Source organism: Pteropus medius, unplaced genomic scaffold, assembly GCF_902729225.1.
Source record: "Pteropus medius unplaced genomic scaffold, Ma_sr-lr_union100, whole genome shotgun sequence".
Lineage (NCBI taxonomy): Eukaryota > Metazoa > Chordata > Mammalia > Chiroptera > Pteropodidae > Pteropus > Pteropus medius.
Genome location: NW_024351546.1, coordinates 939678 through 959045, shown reverse-complemented (window position 1 = coordinate 959045; position 19368 = coordinate 939678). Strand labels below are relative to the sequence as shown.

General features: G+C 40.0%; 1 protein-coding gene and 1 pseudogene across 3 annotated transcripts in view; both read left to right on the top strand.

Annotated features, from left to right (window-relative positions):
- ZXDC (ZXD family zinc finger C) overlaps positions 1-19368 on the top strand; it is a 46946-nt gene that overhangs the window by 11620 nt on the left and 15958 nt on the right. For 2 of the 3 annotated variants that reach the window (XM_039843590.1, XM_039843591.1), the window contains exons 6-8: positions 1463-2145; positions 3461-3523; positions 4175-4259. In XM_039843590.1, the coding sequence (XP_039699524.1) occupies positions 1463-2145; positions 3461-3523; positions 4175-4259 (831 nt within the window). Of the gene's footprint in view, positions 1-1462; positions 2152-3460; positions 3524-4174; positions 4260-19368 lie in introns of those variants that run through there. The other variant, XM_039843592.1, reaches the window with a different exon arrangement.
- On the top strand, positions 2760-2878 carry LOC120587021 (uncharacterized; annotated as a pseudogene).

Below are 19368 nucleotides of genomic sequence, written 5' to 3'. Positions count from 1 at the left end.
GAGATAGTTTTTCACTTTTAATTTCTCTAACAACCAGTCATTTCTTTCAAAATGTTTCCTTGGTACTAAGATACTGAATGAAAGAAGCAATAATATAATATATTGATCCTGTTTTTAAATTTTGAACTAATATGACAACTCAAGAAAATATGTTCTGAATTTGGTTAGTTTTGAATTCATTTTTGGGTGGGTCTAGCAGTCTCTACATTCACTCCAAAACACCTGTAGATTTCTTTCATAGCTTTGCATGAAAAATATAATAGCACTCTGACCTGGTGTCTACAACTGCAAAGTGTGAGTTTGGGATTAGCTAACAGTTGGTGTAGGAGAAATAGAGCCAGGGAACTGAGAGCCTTTTCTTCTGGCTGGGGACTGACACATTCTAGAAGCTGCAGGTAGGAATTTCTTGAGACAGAATAACGTCAGGTCTTTGTTTGGCTCTTTGCCCAAATCTTTTATATTCCCATTGCCCTACTTAGTGCTTGAAGAGTCCTAGGATTTGAGATGATTGGATATACTTGTGTATAAATCCCCAGCTTGAATATTCATTAAATTTTTTAAAAAATATGTTGTTTTTAATTCTCCTAAGGGTGTTCTGATTATTTAAGTTACTTAATTGGATAACAGATAGTCAAATAGGAAAAGTATTAAGACCAATAATTAAGACTGAATGAATAGGGATCTCTTGTTTTTACTATAATCATTAAATGCTGCTTACGGGCCAGTCACTGCCTGGTGCTGAAGGACAAAGATGGTCAGACAAACCCTGGACCCTCAAGATGATCATAGCCTGGGGTGATTGGGAGTTTTAGAAGTTGAGAATACAATCGTGGTGGATAGAGGGGAGCCCATCTCCAGAGTGCCTGGGGCACCAGAACTCATGAGTTCTTTGCAGCTTCGTGGAGCTGGGGCCCACAGGCCAAATTTTTCCCACTAATCACCCCCAGATGACTCAAATCTGTTTTGAAATGGCACCTATTTGTGGAGTGGGGCAGAGAGTTTGATGAGATGTGAGCTGACACAAGCTGATTTCAAAAATATCTCCAGAACCAGATTTTAGCTTGTGTCTGACTTCTGAAGATTTGTGTGCCATGGAAAGTTTTACAGCCTTCTCAGGGTTAGCTATTGTGATATAGCAGAAAGAGTACAGGTTTGAAGCCAGAAAGACATGAACTCAAGTCCTGTTATTAATGTGACCTTAGAAAATGTTATTTAGACTCAGGTCATTTCCTTCATTTGGAGAAATTTCTGTCAGGTCGAGGATTTGAGACAACATATGTAAAATGCCTGACATGTCATCACACTGCCTTCATGTGGCCACCTTCATTGTGCCAGGCAGCAAGAGGAGGAAGAAGTTTGTAGATATTGCCTTAGTGGGTCATATGCTAACATCTTGAGCACAAACACAACTTCCTAGTCTTCTAAGGGTTTTAAATAACTGAAGTGTTCATTTCTTTTTCAGATCTTTTCCCTCAGCTAGGAGATCCAAGTTCTCTTCCACTCAGCAGTGAGCTCAGTAGCCCAGGCCAAAGTGAGCTCAACAACATAGACCTGGCAGCACTCTTCTCTGATGCACCTGCTGATGGTAGTAGTGTGGTGGGGGCCTCAGATGAGGCACTGACCTCTGGAATCCTGACTGTTGACGTGACTTCTGTGAGCTCCTCTCTCGGAGGGAACCTTCCTGCTAATAATGGTTCCTTAGGGTTGATGGACCCACTGGTCATGGTGACCCACAGTGACATTCCTCCAAGCCTGGACAGCCCTGTTCATGGGACAGCGGCCACAGTTCTTCAGCAAAGCAGCTTCAATATGGATAATGTACAGACGATAAGTTCAGGAGCATTAGGCTGTCTGGTAGCTCTGCCTATGAAGAACTTGAGCCAGGACCCACAGGCTTCGACCTCTAACAATTTAGCAGTAAACACCACCACACCGACCTCTTCAAGCACCCCCCAGGGAAACACCAGTGTCCTCGAACTGCTGGCTCCAATCAAAATGGAACCAGACTCACCTCCTGGCCCTGATGCTGTCAGGCAGCAAGAACGAAGCAGAGGGGTGCCCCAGCTTGTGTTTCCCAGCCCTCCAGAAAAGCACAGTCCTCAGAAAGACACAGGGCTCAGTTCAGGGACCGGCAACTTCTATTTGGTATGAAGTGCTATATTCAGTCACCACCACATACATAGCTCACTTACACTCAATATTGAGGATGTTCTAGATTAATGATTAATGTGCAGACAGTTTTTACTGGTTTGTGAAAGGATGGCACCCTGAACTACAAGTCTGGAAATCTGAATTCTGATCTTGAGTCTGGAACCAACTAGTTTTTACAACCTTTAGCAAATCACTTAACCTGTCTGAGCCTTAAATTCTCATTTATTTTTAAAATGAGGGATTTGGCTACATGATTTCTAAGCTCCTTTGAGTTCTGTGATTGCGAGATAATGTGTTTCTTTTCTTGAAAAAAGTTGGGAGTATTTCATAATGTTGAAATGTTCTTCTGCCTTCGTGCTTTTCTCATAATAAGTCTTTAGATTTACTGATAACCAGAGGAAGGTGAATTGTGACATTAGCTGTCTTTAAAGGTTAAATGGAAACTTTAAAACCATGTAAAACTTTTAAAAAATATTAGAATTAAGGAGAGTACTTTGTGAGCCTTTGTTTTTGGAGGGTTATGAGTACTTCTCCAATTTTGAGGCTTGACAGTTAATATACTTTATGTTTGTTATACATTTAATATAATTTAATTTAAAAATAATTTAGTCTACAGCCATGCTACCCTGAACGTGTACAATCTCGTCTGATCTTGGAAGCTAAGCAGGGTTGGGCATGGTTAGTACTTGGATGAGAGACCACCTAGGAAGACCAGGTGCTGTAGGGGTAAAAAATAAAAAATAAGGGATTGTAAGCTGACAAGGTCCTTGCAATCTGTGAGGTCAACCAAGAGTTGCCTCGCCTAAGAAAATAATAAAAATAATAATAATTTAATGATTCTTGGGAGAGAGTATCAGTTTTTCCTCAGGCTCAGATGGGAATTATCAAAAAGGTTTTTTTCTTTGTGGTACAAGTTAAATTTGATGGTGAATCTATATTGTCCAAATGCTAAATCTTATTTTACCACAATTTTTTAAAAAAGTTTAATCCTTTTAATTAGGATCAATTGTGAAGGACGTGGTAACCCATTTTACCATGGAGCCAGGTTTTATGTCTTTAAGTCAGAGAAGCTCAGTCTCTGTTGAGCCTCTTTTGGCATCTTGTCAAGGTGTGCAGGTGCCTAGGCCAGGAGGGGAGATGGAGAGGCTCATAGATTAGTGGGGAGGCAGTACCTGAGTGTAGGGCCTCAGGGCCTTGGGAAACAGTAGTTCTCTGGTGCCACTGTGCCATCAGGACTAACTGTGGGTGGAGACAGGAGGAGCTGCCAGCCATGACCTTGATCCTGACCACTTGTTCATTTTCTCGCTAGCTATGTGACGTTGGGCTGCCTCGATTCTCTGAGCACAGATGGTGCGTGGTGAATGGGTTACAGGTATGCCATGAGCTGTTGAGGGTTCTATGCTTTTTGTAGTGATAAGTATTAAATTTTTCTTAATAAACATTCACAAATTTACAACAGTTGAAATCCTATTTAAATACTGTTTGGCTCCCTCAGTAAACTTCCTGAATTCAGTAACACAATTCTTGTTTTGGTCTGTAAGACTTTGAGTCAAGCACCTGCTGCCAGAGTGGTCTCTGTAGTGGATATATGATTTAGGACAACCCCGGGTCTGCCATACAAATATTAATGTGGCATGCTCTGAAAAATATTGGGAAGTGCTGCAGTAAATCAATCCTGAATCACTGAGGGAAGGCTGGTTATTTGTTTCAGACAGCAGAGAAGTCTGTATTTCATTTTATAACAGTTTCTGTATAAAATATTTTAATGTTTTAGACTTTGGAGGAATAACTTTTGCTTCTCTGGATAATAAAATTATGTATATTGTTCCAACTCTGATTTTGTTTAACTGTCACTGTAACTGGATGTAGCATTTGATTCCCTGTGAACCTTTGCTGGAGATTCTCAAAGAGTATTGGACTCCACTCTGTTCAGGAAGCAGACTTACCATGTTTCAGTAGTTCCCTTGCTGCGCTCCCTTTGCTGTTTGGGTCAAGTGACTGACACACTTTTCTTTGATCTCAGGAAAGTGGGGGCTCAGCAAGAACTGATTCCCGAGCCATTCAACTAGCCAAGAAAAAAAAGCAGAAAGGAACTGGGAACAACTCAGGTGAGGCTGTGTGTGCTGCAGTGCTGGGGGAGTGAGGGTTCTAAGAGTCACCTTGGGACTTAATTAAGGACAGAAGAAACATAGAATAGATGTTTCTGTGTTGTGTTACTTATATGTTCAAAACGCCCTTTCATCAACTCCTTAATTTTCTGTGATTTTAAGGAAAAATAAGTTACTAGCAAACTTCCCAGCATTATTATGGATATGTTTTATTTACCTAAAAAAGCTGCTTGGAAGTTAGTTGTTGCAAATGCCAGTATCTGTTACCTGGTATGCTACAAGGCAAAGAACAAAGACCAGGTGTCAGAAAAGTAGACGTGGGCACCTGATGCTAAATGGCCACTGGCCCTTGACCTTGGCATTGGTAAGATCCTGGGGACCGGGTTATTGCTATCCCCAGAGCCAGCTCCTGGGTGGCATATGTAATGGATACCTAGTTTAGAGTTATGTTGAAGTCTTCAAATTTTAAAATGTCAGTAACTTTTGAATTTCTAAAAAACACTAAATGGATCCAACAAGACCTGCTAGTTTGTGGCCTCATGTGTCTGTCCATTTGCCCATCCTGAAAACAGAAAAGTGGGCCGCAGTGCTTAAAGGAAACTGGAAAATTCTTTTGTAAAAGTAACAGTGAATTCTTTTAATATATTATTTTGTATATTTCATTTGTTTTTTATATTTATCTAAAATTTAGAGTATTGGGACGTGTAGGGTTAGTAATGTAATTTTATATGTCCTTAATAATATGGTTTTTTCTTTAAAATAATAACTCCCTATTTTCTTTTGATCTTAAAGCAAATATTTGTGCTGGAAGGGATGTACGTGTCATTTCCTTGTGACTGAAGAAGGGTTACCTCTCATAGTTCACAGAGTGCACAAATAGGACTTGTAGAGATAATAAAAGTGTGGCAGTGGTGATAATGGTGGAAATCTATAGAATGAAAGAATTCAGCACATATTAGGTAAAGTTAATGAAGGAAACCAGATGCCTTTATTTAACCTGATAGGTAATCTCAGCTTGAAGGAAAAAAAAAATAGTTATATAATACATGTTATATCCATTCTATTGTTTTGGAGTGGTATCTGTAGAGATGGTTTTATATTTTTATTACCTTTTTTTAAATAAATATTTCTCCATTATCTCAGACAATAAGAACACTGAAAAAACTTAGCCACATACTAATTATACTATTATTGCTTCTTTAAAAATTAACAATATTTCCTTAATATCAGTATCTAGCAAGTGTTCAAAGATCGTTGTCTCAAATCCCATAAATTTTTTTTTATATAACTGTTGGAATCAGAATCCAAATAAGGCTCATATATTACTACTGGTTGACATGTTTCTTAAGTCCTATATCTATAGATTTCTCCTTCCGTCTCTCTCCCATGTATTTGTTGAAGAATCTGGCCAGTGTGGATTTTTGCTGATTACATTACTGTGGTGTAGCTTAACAGGTTCCTCTGTCTTCTATGTTTCCTATAAATTAAATCTGTAGGCTTAATTTGATTGAAATTTGATTCTTAGGGGTGTGTGGGGCTCTTCCAGGGGGTCTAGGCATCTGGTGGTCTGTCCTGTATAGTTAGTAGCTGTTGATGACCACTGACTGGATCTGTTACTTCCTTAAGGGTTGCAGAAAGATAATATTCCTTTCATTACTAGCTAGAATATTCCTGTAAAGAGCAACTTCTCGTCAGTTCTTTACCATGAGGTATAGTTCATACAGGAAAGTCGGGATGAATATCTGAATCTTTCTGTTTATCTGTTTTCAAAATAATGAACTGGTTTCTTAGCATCTTCCAATAGCGGTTAGTGTTTTGAAAAATGCATTGATTTAAACATTTATAGACTTTTATGGGAGATAGAAATCTGGAACCTGCCAAGTATTCAGCTTTCATATGTGAAGGTAGCAGAAGAATTTTCTTATGAGAAGGCTCACATTTTGCCACCCATACATCATCCTGGAAAAGCCCTCGTGTAGTGTTAACTAGCTGAGAGAGAGGAATATAAGTATTGGCCCACAATCTCTTTTACAAAACCCTTGGACTAATTGTGCTTTTCCTTCCTGACATATTATTTTGCTACAATTTTAGAGTTGCAGAAAAATGCTTCCCTCATTGGCAGTATTCCATACTTATTGTCACCTATTTTTGTCCTCCACTTTTGATACCCTTCACCCAGCCTCCCTTCATCTTACCTCCCACAGTCATGGTGCATTTACCAAAGTTAATTCATGATCATGACCACTGTCCTATTATGTGGACTGCAGGCTTTATTTGGATTTGACCAGTTTCCCACTAGTGTATTTTCTGTTTTAAGATCCCATCTAGATCTCATGTGGCATATGATTGTCACAACTCCTTAGCTTCCTCCAGTCCATGTCTGTTCCTCATCCCTTCCTTGACTTTCATAATGCTTTTGAAGAGTTCTGGTCCCTTAGGCTGGAATGTCACTTCTGTTTGGGTCTCTGATGCTTTCTCTTGATTATACTGAGGTTATGGATCTTTTGGAGCCAGAGTGCGGTGCCCTTCTCATTGCGTCGTATTGAGGTACATGCAGTCAACATGTTATTACAGGTGGGGATAACCTTAATCACTGGGTTAAGGTATTGTCTTCCAGGTTTCTCCATTGTGAAGTTACTATTTCCCCTTTGTAATTAATAAATATTTATTTTAAGGTAGATATTTTATAATGGTGCGCAAATCTTAGAAGTCTGTAAGATCACACCCTCACTTCTGACACCAAACTACAAGTTTGAGGGTCTCCGTTTAAAAATTTTCTAGGACTCAGAACTTAGGGTTATGGTTCATTGTATTGAAAGGGTACAGAATAGTCAAGGGAATAAGGTCATTCATAAGGCAAGGTCCAGGAGAGTGCCTAGCATGATGCTTCCAGTCGGCCTCTCCCTGGAATTGTAGACAGTGCTGACTTCCACCATGTGACAGCATACACAAGGTATTGCTAACAGGAAGAGTTTACCCAAATCTTTCTATCCAGTCGTTTATAAGGGCCTCAAGGCCTCCACCATAAGTCACATTGTTAGACTGTTTGGAGTTGCGCAGGGCCCCCAGGTAAACAGAGACACACCAAGTAGACAGGACATTCCAAGGACATTGAGATTTCTTCCCAGGAACCTGTGTTAAAGGCCAGACCTCACCTTGGACAAAGTTAATACATTCCCATACACTATGTGGATCCCTTGTTTCTTCAACCTCTCACTAATTCAACAATCAAGGGTGGATTTGCCTGTGGTATTACTGTGGTGTTCTAAAAGTGATTTTCTATTTTCCTCATTTCTTGTACAGTTATTAGAATTCTATAAGGAAGAGCTTTCCCTTCTCTCCCATTTATTCATTCATTTATGTCAGTATGAACACAAGGATATTTATTTTATCCTTTAAGTTATTAAAGTCAATATTATAATCAATATTATCAGTATTTATTTTGCTGCTCAAATTGTTCCACTGGGAGCTATTTTGGTTGGATTCTTGTACCCTTTTGACATGCCCCCATTCTGGTGTTTTGGGGGGATATTTCTTTCCTTTTTGGTACCACCAGACTAATATTTTATTATCCCTGGCTTGCCCTGGAATCTGCCACTTCTCCAAGGAGCCCTGTTCCTTTTATTAGAGAGTGGTATCAGAAAGGTCTGGGTGCTGGTTGTGCACATTAATCATTGCGTCTAGGCTCTCTCGGCAGACAGTTCTAGGAAATGTGTTTATGTTGTATATTGTTACGTTATATAGCAATAGAGTATGTTAACCTGCACTAGCTGTGTTTTGATTCATAATATTTTACATTTTAGAATGGTAATAATAGTCCATATGTTCTGTATTTCTTAATATGCCTAGTTAGATCATTGGCATTTTTCACTGAATATATTCACTTAAATGGGATCAGCTAAGACTACAGATAGCTTCACATGTGTTCAGGTCCGATGTTACTGCTAAAGTATTTTTGGCATCAAATTTAAGGGGGAAAATGTGAGTTTTTGAGTTTTATGGGTTTTGGGATTATGATTAAGGGATTGTAGTGTAATAAGTCCAAGAACCAGTGAGGTTTCAGGGTAATAGGACTATAAGTGAAATTAAGTAATTTAAACACAGTCTGTACTTCATATTGTCAGAATAGTTAAGTACAAAGTGCGCATGCCGGTTCTTTGAAAATGTGTGATCTGAATAATTTGAAAAATAAGATATAGGAGTCTAAAATCTAAGACCCTTCTTATTGGGTTACTGTTGAATGTAGAAAATAAAATTGTGCCATTTTTATTATTTTCAGTATTGTACTCCCCTCAAAATAGCTTTAAAAAGATAAATGTAACCAATTTCAGAACTATAAATGATGTGTATTTTTCTGCTGAGTGCGGGGAAAAGGAAAGAAAATATAGTGCTTACTGGAAAAGACAGTAGACAGCAAAACGTGTCTGCATGACAGTAAAATTGTAAATGAATGTCACTCTCTGACTTTTTTTTGACTGAGTCAAAGAGCAAAGTCCCAACTATGTGTTATCTAGAAGACGCACATCATGGACCAAAATATTTATGAAGGTTAAAATTAACATTAGGAAACAAAAGAAAAATAAGCAAAAATCACAAAGCAGGGTTAATAGTATTAGAAGCATATAATTCAAAGAAGAACAATTGGGGCAGAGGAGATTTTCTCTGATTTTGGTTTCTGTGTACATATAGTCAACATCAGAATTACAAGACTTGTGACCATTTATGTGAACATTTATATGAAAGGTTACAATATCAAACAACAGGAAGTAAAAACTTATGAAAATCTAGAAATGGATAAATAAACACCTAGCAATATTGGAAGTGGTTAATTTACTCAGTATTTGCAGATAAAGCGGAAAAAAGATATGAAAGATGTTACAAGGGTAATAAAGTTGATTCAATAGACCCTACTCCATGACCATAGAATATTTATAGAAATTAAACCGAACAAATTCGGCCATCAGGAAAAGAATTACAGAGTCTTTAGGCAAGAATCCCCAGCCTGATGGTATATGTTTTTGACCATAATGTGGTAAAATAGAAAATAAAAATTACTTGGAAAACAAAAGAAAACCTACCAAACTCTTGGGTAAAAGAAGAAATAAAAGCTAATTATTTACAAATAATTAGAGAAAAAATGGATGTGGTTATAAGCTTGAACTCTTAAGCAAGCCTCTTCTGCTTCAGTTTTCTGCTTTGTAAAATGGTAATAGAAGCAACTGTATTGGATTTTTATGAGGTTTAAGTGTGATAATACAGTTAAAGTGCTCACCAGCATTCTGAATCTCAGCTACTTACTGTTTTTACGGATGAAAGATAGATGTGGCTGAATCTAGGTGTGTTTATGCCATGTCTGTCTTCCTATTAAATAAAAGGAATCTAAGTGAAATAAGCTATTATTTCAAGATGGAAAAAGAACAGAAGTCTGATTTTGATGCTTCAATGTGACAGCCTATTCAGATTTTAAAATAACATTTTTTGTGGGCCAAACAAAACATCCTTAAGTGGATATAGCCCCTAGACTCAGTTTCTAGCTCTGAGCAGTTCTACCAAGAAAAAGGAGAAAGCGTAAGTGAGTCAGTGAACTTCACAGAGTCAGTGGAAAATAAATATCACATAAACTATATGATAATAAATTGGAGTTCTTCCAACAAAATGCATAATTTTCCAGGAAAACAAATCACTATTCAGAAATGATTAACTATGGATGAAGTTAGTATTTCCGAGTCTCATGCTCATCTGTTGGTTATACAGATTCTGCCTGTCCAATGAATATTTTCAGTAGTCGCCATTCTAGAGCTTTTGTGGAAAATAGGAAATTCCATGATCTGTATACCAAAGCCTGACAAGAATACCACCCCCAAAAGGAGAGCCATAGATTGATGATTATGAAAATTGATGGAAATGTTCTCAAAATACACATAGGATCAGGCAGTATATTTAATATTCTGACCAAATGGGGTTTATTTAGTCCCATAGCTTGAGGACGATTTAATATTCGGAAGCCTGTTACTTGGTTTATCATAGTAGGTCCATGATTCACAACAGATTCTGTATTTATTTAAAAAATTCATATTCATTACTGATGGAAATAAGAATAATAAAGATTCTGTAGCCCAAATCAAGAGCCAGCATAATGGTGAGACATTCTACATGCATGCAAGAATTACCTTTTTTTTTTTTTTTTTTTTAGGTGAGGCAATCCTTGGTTGACCTTACAGATTGCAAAGAACTTGTCAGCTTACAATCCCTTATTTTTTAAAAATTTTTAAGCCTTCAGCACCTGGTCCTCCTAAAGAATTACTTTTGTTAATCACTATTACCTTTGGTATTTAATGTTCTAGAGGTTCTTGCCATTGAAATCTAGAAAGAGAAATAAGAACTATATGGAGGAGACAGTAACTTAGACAACGATTTGATTGTTTATTGGAAAATCCAAAAGAATCAAATGATTAAACTTAAAAGGTACTTAAGTGGCCAGTTATAAGGTAAATGAAATGTATAACCATGGGAGTGTCCTTTGTGGCAGCAGTAGCTAGTTAAGAAATACAATGGAGAAAATACCTTATTTATGGTAGCAACAAAAGTTACAGAATATTCAGGAGGAAATTTCACAAGTGGAGTGAGTAGGACCTGAATAGAGGAGACAAGAAACTTGACTGAGAGAAGAGAAAATGCTCCCAGAGAGGGTGACTCCCTCCTGATAAACATCCCTGCTGCGGTGCTAGAAACAACAGACACTGTTGCTCACATTCCTATTGAGTGATGGGGTTGGAGCATTTGATAAGCATGAAAAACAGTAAATCAGATGGTAAATGTGAACAAAACAAAGGGGTCTCTGATGTTTTCCAGTTTTAAAAAGGTAGAGGCCTCACAGAGAAGGTGACATATGCAGAAGTTAAGGAAGGGACCCACCAGGATACATCTGGGTGAGGACTGGCGAGCACTTGAGGCTGGAGGGTGTTGTCAGCAGAAAGGCCTTTGTTGCCAGAGAGCCACTCAGCCCAGGGAAGAGTTTTTGGGAAGTAGTTAGAGAGCTGGTGGGAGGCCAGGCTGTTTTAGATTCTTGAAGTCATTGAAGTCTTTGGCTTTCACTGAGTCAGATGGGAAAACATTAGAGGCATAATTAGAAAAGTGATATATTTTTTAAGAGATCATTCATTCCAGCTGCTTTTCTGAAAAAAAAAAAATCATTAAGGGCAAAGAGCAGATAGGGGTTTCTTGTGGCTCTCCAGCAAGAAACTAGAACAGCTGAGGTCAGTGTGGTGGCTGAGCAGTGGGGACAGGTGAATAAGTTCTGGACCTGTCGTGAAGGTGGAGCCAACAAGATTGCTGACATCTGTAGGGTACAAGAGACTAAGTTGCAGACATGCTAACTCTTCCCATGGTATTTTAATGCAATTCCATTTGAAATTCCAGGGAGATAATTGTGTAGGTAAGGATTTATAAGGAAACGTGGAAGAACTAACAGGATTTGCACTGTGCTTGTTAGGATGTTATGCAAGCAGCAATTAACACTGGCAGTGCTGGCGCCAGGACACCAGAGCGACACACAGATCTAAGAAACATCTAAGACCACACTCCTCTGTGTGTTTAAAGTTGGCAAATGAATGATGGCCCTTGGGAAAAATACAAAAATTCCCTACAGGATAAAGAATGTAGATGAGAGGTTTAAGGATTTTTAAAAACAAGTGTTAATAATAGCTAACACTGTTCTCTTCTGTTTGCTTTACATATATTAGCTCATATTGAATCCTCACAATAATCTGCTAAGGTGAGACTTATTATTGGGTCCTTCTGCAGCTGGGCCACTGAGGCTGCTCTCTGCAGCTTGCTCATGGTTTGGAGGGTAGGAATGTCCATAGGGAAGCAGAAGCACAGTCCTTGAAGATCACTTAACATTGAAAGGTTTCTAAATGAGCAAAAACAGCATTAAATGGTAAGAAAGATGGTCGCCCCTGTAGAAAAACAGGTACAGGACGTGAACCAGTGCTATGCAGAAAACTGCTGACAAATGAAGTGTCTCTTCCATGGCCAGCACAGTGCGCTTGGCCCTCAGAGGTGAGGAAACCCAGAGCACAGGGAATGCAGTTTCGTGCTTTGCTGGTGAGGGCCTCACTGGGGATGCAGTGTGACATTTTGGAGGGTCACTTGATAATGTTTTCAAGAGCCAAAAAATATGCATAATGTTTAACCTTGCAGTAACATTTTTGGAATTTATCTCAAGGAAATATCTAGGTAAAGAAAGACACCATACGTGCGCCAGCTGCTGCTCTGTGAAGAACACATTTATTATTAATAATAATAAATATTATTAAATATTTATAACTCAAGTGTCTACCAGTAAAGTTCCATACTTTATGTATATTTTTGCTAATTCCATGTTTGTAAAAAATGATGTGTGTGTTCATAGCCACATTTGTGTATGTATTTGTGTAGAAACAAAAATGGTAGAATATATATTAATGCATGAAGTGTTTTTTTTTTAATGGCAAGTTGATGGATTTTTAAGTCATTTTCACTATTTTTATTTTTTGCATTTGAAAATACAGTAATTATATAATTTAAAAATGAATATGAATCCCCCCTTTTAAATAGTGAGAACTGGAGCAGCTGTGCCTCCTGGATGGATCACACCAGTAGAGGTTTTTTGGGTTGTACCTGGGGTACTTGGGAGGGCTCCCCAGGTGTCTTGTGTGTAAACTGAGATGTGTGGTATAGAATCAGTCTCCCTTCCTAGAAGGGGACAAGGTGTTGGGGTGAGAGCAGTAGGGAACAGGCAGGGGCCCTCTGTAGCTCCTTGAGTATGACCAACTTGTCCAACCCTGGAAGATGGGCATGCGGGCAGAGGGCGAGGTGAGGCTACTGTGATTGGTGCCGCTGCTCAGTCCACACAGCTGGAATGTTAGTATGAGTAATTGGGTTGAATTTTTAAGCCCTAAAATTAAGTTAGTGATCTTAATTTTTATTTTTCATATATACGTATTTTTTCACATTAAAACAAAATCTTTGGACATCAGAGTCACAAGGTTTCCATTTCTTCCTGTTGCTGCCGTGATGAGAGCCACACTGAGGAAGACAGGAGGAATGCCCTGGTGTGGCTGTCAGTTAACCAGGGAGTTACAGCAAGCAGTTGTGATTTCTTTTTAGAAAAGAATTCTAGTGACCTTCACATGGATATTGGACCAGAAAGCAGTAGTTTGTGAACTTGAGTGTCATGAAGCCCCCAGATGGGTATGGATGGGGAGTCTTGACTGCAGCTGTAGAAACACTGCCTTGGTGATATGGAGGAAATTGTGTCAGAATAGGGATTTTCACACTCTGTGGGCCTCATTAGGAACTCTGGGGGCAGATGTGGCCTATGATGGGGTAGGAACGTGGATTGCAGGCTGCCTCTGGTCTGGTCTTTGCTATAGATGACAGATGAGTTTGCTCTAGCTGTCCATGGTAGGTTCCTCATGCTGACCTTCACCTGCCAGGGGTTAGAGACCTTTAGGTTAGGATAAGCACAGTGTGTGCCTTGAATAGCTACTCAGAGGAGCCTCTTGCAATACGCTCATGTACAAGATCACATTCCTCTCTGGTTATCAGGCCTGAAGTTTGTTTCTGTCACTGGACTTAGGCTGTGGTTTTGAGGCCTGGCGTAGCTGGAGATCTCTCAAAGCAGGGTAAAGGGGTTTGGTGGCAGACCTGCCTGTTATGGTGGTGGAGAATTGTGACCCCCTTCTGTCAATGGGCTGTGAGTTGAGGTGTCCTATTCCTATACTGTGAGTGGGTGACAAGGATTCTCTCAGTCCTGATCAGACAGGTCTGTCCTTTGATGATTGTCAACTGTCACTTATTTCTGTTAACTTGATGCTGGCCTTGTGGTTTTTTATGCAGTTCTCTGCTTGAGTACATGTCCTAGCTCTCTTACTATCTTTTCGGTAGACACCTGAGTTCCCCTTCCAGTCCTCCCACCTTGCTGTGAAGTGCCTGAGCATGGAAGTCTGAACCTGACAGCCCTGCTGAAAGCCTTCTATAGTAGGTCTCTAACCCTTGTGAGGAAGAGACCTCTGTTTAACAACAACAAAAAAATGTGATTGGCTTTGCCACACATGAGAACTATGTTGTCCATGCTGGTCTAATGAGATAACTTGTGACAGTGTCTGGGGATTCAGAGCACCGATTCCAGAGTTAGGAATGGGAGCTGAGGTCTGCTTCTTTGGTACAGTGGCCTTGGGCAAGAGTCCAGCCTTTGGCTGCAGCATTCTCTGTGAAAGAGAGACAGTATGGGACCTGTCTACTTTCTAGGTGATTGTGAGGGTCACATGCAACAATTTTTGTGAAACAGCTCCGGGCTGATGAAGGCCCCAGTGGTAGGTTTAATTAAATGTATGTTTTGCTTATCACATCTACATTCATTTAACGTTTTTGTTGGAGCAAAACAAGGAAGACAGTGGCAGGGTTTTGTGTGTATATGGTTTCAGATTCTGGGCCCTGGGAGCCCAGCTGACAAAATTAGGCACTGTGCCCTTGGGCTGAATCTCTACTGGTATAGGCCTGCCCTTGCTATCCCCTGGAACCTCCCTGCAGTCCTCTGCCAGACGTATGCAGTGGTGGTCCTAAGGTATAGGTGATGCCTGAGGACGCACTTAGTCCTATAGCCTTGCCCCAGTGTCTTGTCACTCTGGGAGCTCCTGTTCAGCCTGGTGGATCATTAGATTTGCCCTTCTCAGCTGTGCCATTTGACTTTCTCGTCCTTGGAGACTCCTTCCCAGGCTCCCAGCCATGGTTGGCCATTGGGAGCATTGGCAGGAGATTAGGTGGAGGGAGGAGGGGGAACCAGGTCCTTGTTTGAGCTCTGCTTTGAACATGATTTTATGACAATGGCCATTTCTCCTGTGGTCCCAGTTCTTGCTGGGTGGCTCCCGATGTAGCTCTGGTTCCCGCACGCTGTCCCTTTCTCTGAACTCTGGAGCGATAGCGCCTTCCTGCCGTTCCCACCCAGCTATTTGCTTCTTAGTGCATCATCACTGGTGTACCCCATTGCCTGCATGAAGTCCTTCTGAGTGCATTAGAGTGTTTCTGGGGTTTTGATTTGACCCTGACAAGTCCCACGACTAAAAATAGTTTGTTAAGGGAAGTAATTGTGTAATGGTGCTATGGTATCCCCAAACCTTGTTCAGGCCTCTTGGCAGTGATTCCCCTCAAGTTCCCAATATACCCTGTACTCCTTCATCATTGTGCTTTGATTGTAGGTTTGTCTGTATGTCCATGAAAAACATACACATCTTCACTTAGAACACACTAGCCATTGTAAGCTCCATGGTAAGGCTCACCATTGCACAGTACTCAATGCAGTGAACTTTCAGTCAGTATTTGTGGAAGGAACGTTGAAGCATGGACAGATTGCTGATAACTGGACACATTCAAATAAGAGTCATTCAGTTAGACACTGATTAAAGCTCATAGTATCCAGCATTGTTCTGAGCTCCTTTCGTCTGTTAGTACCTGTAGTCCCCACAGCAACCCTATGAGATGTAGGTACCAATACCACATTTTCTGGATGAGGAACTTGAGGCATAGAGAATAACTTGATAGGAATTACATATCCAGTGGCTGACCAGACCAGAAGTCGAACCTGAGGCAGACTGGCTCCAGAGTCTTTACTGAGCCTGGCAACTATATTATACAAGGAAACTAACCTTTGGCAAGTGAAGTGGACATGAACTCCCAAGTAAATACTAGCAGTTGGACTCTGGGTGATTATGGCTTGTCCAGGGTTCTGGGTGGGTGGAGTTAGACAGCTGTCAGCATGATATGCCACATCAGGAGACCAGAGGAGAACCATATTCTCTTCCCCAGTGCCAACAAAAGCAGCCGATAAATCTTATCCCTGCTGATTTTTAAAAATCACAAACCTTAATGAACTAGGAACCAAAAAGATTTCCCTATTAATGGAGAGCAAGTCAAACCAACAGCATCATTGTCAGTAGGAAGATAGTTCCCGGTACAATCAGGAGAAGAGGCAACCAAACTAAGTGCAATAATATTGAACACATATAGAAAGTTTAGAGCAAAATAGATAATCAGATAGGAAAAAGAGATTATCAATAACTGATCAGGCTTAGAAGATCCAAGGGAATTGACTCAATTAGAAATAAGGACAGATAGCTAATTGTATAATCAGCATTCATGCAAATATCTCAGTAGCTTTTCTGTTAATCAGAAAAAAAAGGAAAAATAGATCTGATGGCAATAAAAGTAATAAAGCATCTTGGGATCACCAGTGACAAATACGCTAAGACTGGATGAGGTCCTGCTTAAGGCTTATCATGTTCTTTGGATGGAAACATTTAGTTCTTATTAATTTACATCTTTGTTCAGTTCTTTTAAAATCCCAAAGGAACTAAAAAAAAAAAAAGACCCCGATCAGTTTTAAGATTATCTGGAAGAATAACTTAGACTCTCCATGCAGACTTCAAAAAAGAGAAACACTGAAGTGGGAGACTGCTGTGTTGTGATCTAGGCATGCTGATGAGTGTTGGTGATAAAAGCCTGGCTGGTTCCCTGGAGGAGAGCCAGCCAGCAGGACAAATGGCGACAGCAGAGCATGGCACACAACTCATTAAGCAAAAGACGAATGTTCAGTAAATGGCTCTGATTACGTTGGTATACTCTTTGGGAAAAATAAAGGTAGACTTTTTTTACACACTTTCCCCTGCAGCTCCACCATCCAGAGAAAACCACTTCCACTGTTTTGATGTTAAAACATTTTCCTATGTGTATAAACCATGTACTGCTTTTGAAGAAATGACACATGTTTTAGTCTGATTTTTGCTATTAACATGAATATTTTTCATTGTGAATATTTTTATAGTACATCTTTTTAATAGCTGTGTAGGAATAAACATCAGGAATTGTGAGAGAATTAAGCCCTAGTGCCCTCCACCATCCATGTTATGTGATGAGTCAAATCTCCCATCCTCAGGAGAATTGGAGAAATAGTTACTCAGGTAGTTTGTTGTCTTCTGTGGTTCAATGAGGAACTCCAGGAGAGGGAGCCCATATAACCCCAAGAGTATTGCAGCCCCCGCCCACCCCGCCGCACCACCACCTTATACACCATGTGGGGAAAGGGAGACATTTGAGCCAGTGGTGTGGAGGGTAGAGAGCTTACCAAGTGCCCTTGAGACCCAAACCATCTTCAGCACCCATTTCTCCCTGGGGGTGAGGGTGATGGGTACTTGGGTTGGCACCGATCTCTTCTGTTGTCAGTATAGGGGCATATTCAGGAGGTCTTCACAGTGGTAGTGCCAGTGTCTGCACAGCACATAATCCCAGCCAAGCTCTGTGCTACTGGCTTCACTTAATTCTCATAGTGGCTCTGTGAGGTTATGTCCTCTTGTACCACCTGGATTAGTCATTGGAAGCTGAGGGTCACATGGCTGCATAGTCTACCTCACTTTGCAATTTGATGTCCATAGGATTATCTTTTTTGGTCTCCTTACCAGAAACTTCCTTGCTGGTTGGATTTACACTTCTCTTTCCACTCTTTAAGGTTTAGCACAAATCAGTGTTTTGGATAAATGCTGAGAATATTGAAATATTCAATTCAGTATGAAGATTACCTTGCTCTGTAAGGATTTGGGGATTTCCACACTGAGCAAGAGATCAAACAGACTGATTTTTCTTGTGATTGGTTTGTTAATTAACTGGGTCACGTTGCATTTAGTGCCATGGCATCTTTTACTAGTGGGGACTTGGTTGCATGGTCATCATGGGGTTCCATGTAGAGACCACTTGTTTGCTTTCACATGCCTTCAAGCATCCATAGATAGACAGGCTTGCTTAACTAAGTATATAGTTTTAGCCATCTTAAATGTTGATGACATTACCAGATGGCAAGGTGTATCATTTGAAATCATGTAATACGCTGCCCCAATGGCTTTAACAGATAATGGTGTTTTCTTCTCTTGAGCCGAGACACTAGAGGGCAGATGGGTGTTTGGTGTGCCATGGGGGTCACCTTCCCCCTCTTTCAGCCCTTCCTTCGTCCTTTGCAGCTTCTCACAGGTGCTAATGGGCATTGTTTCCCCCGGGTTCCAGGACCTTGAGTGTATGGAAGACTTTTAAGGGGGAGGCAGTCATGGATAGTTTTAAAGGAATCAGCCTTCAGATTATCATTTTCCATATGTAATCGTACCCAAAATTGAATTGCCTGAGAAAGTAAAGTGCATTTGAGCCCAAGAGATCTGCTGGCTCTGCTATTCACGTTTCCTTTTACAACTGCTCTTCTGCTTTCCAAAACATTAGCGGTATCCCTCAACCAGGCATTTATCAGGGTGCATCATATGATGATAAACAATATCTTTCCAGAACACCAAACCCAAGACACTTTAGGGACGTGTCTGTCTTGTATAGATTAGCACAGGCATCAAAACTGCCATGAGGCACTATTGCCAGCTTGCTCTTTTTCATGCAGAGGTTTTTTTCAGAGGTGAATGCTGCGATGTTCTGAACTGAGATATGTTGTGTAGGGGGTCGTGGTGAGGGTGAGCAGTTTTCATTGAAGTTCTCACCATTCCCAACTGTCAGAATGAACTGCTTTTAAAGGAGAGAGTTTCATGAAAGCAACAGTGTTCGTGTGTGCATGTGTGTGTGCGCATGCGTGCACGAGCAGTTCTTTTAAGCTATTCACATTTCATCCCTAGGACGAGTTATTAACTGGAAAGAAAAATAACCTTTGGTGCTAAGCAGTTCCGGTTAGTGGCAGTGGTTCTTTTAAATATAGCTATGGTATCTGCAGGATTACCAGATTTTCAGATACTAGATTGAAGCTAGACTGAAAAGAGAATTTCTGTGATTTCTTTTAGTTTAAGCGTGTTAATAAAGTAGTTAAAACCAGTTAGCTTATGATATGTCATAAAAAGTCTAGTTCTAGTTGATCTTATTTCCCATTGTAAAATTAATGCTTCTATATACAGTCATATTCTAGTTACTGACTAGTCTTTTAGCAGTGTACACTCTTGTGCTAAGTGTAAAGGAAACGTGTGATCGCGATGTCTAGCAAAATTAGTGGAATTTGTGATTTTGTACACATGGTTTTTAATTTCCTCATACTTGA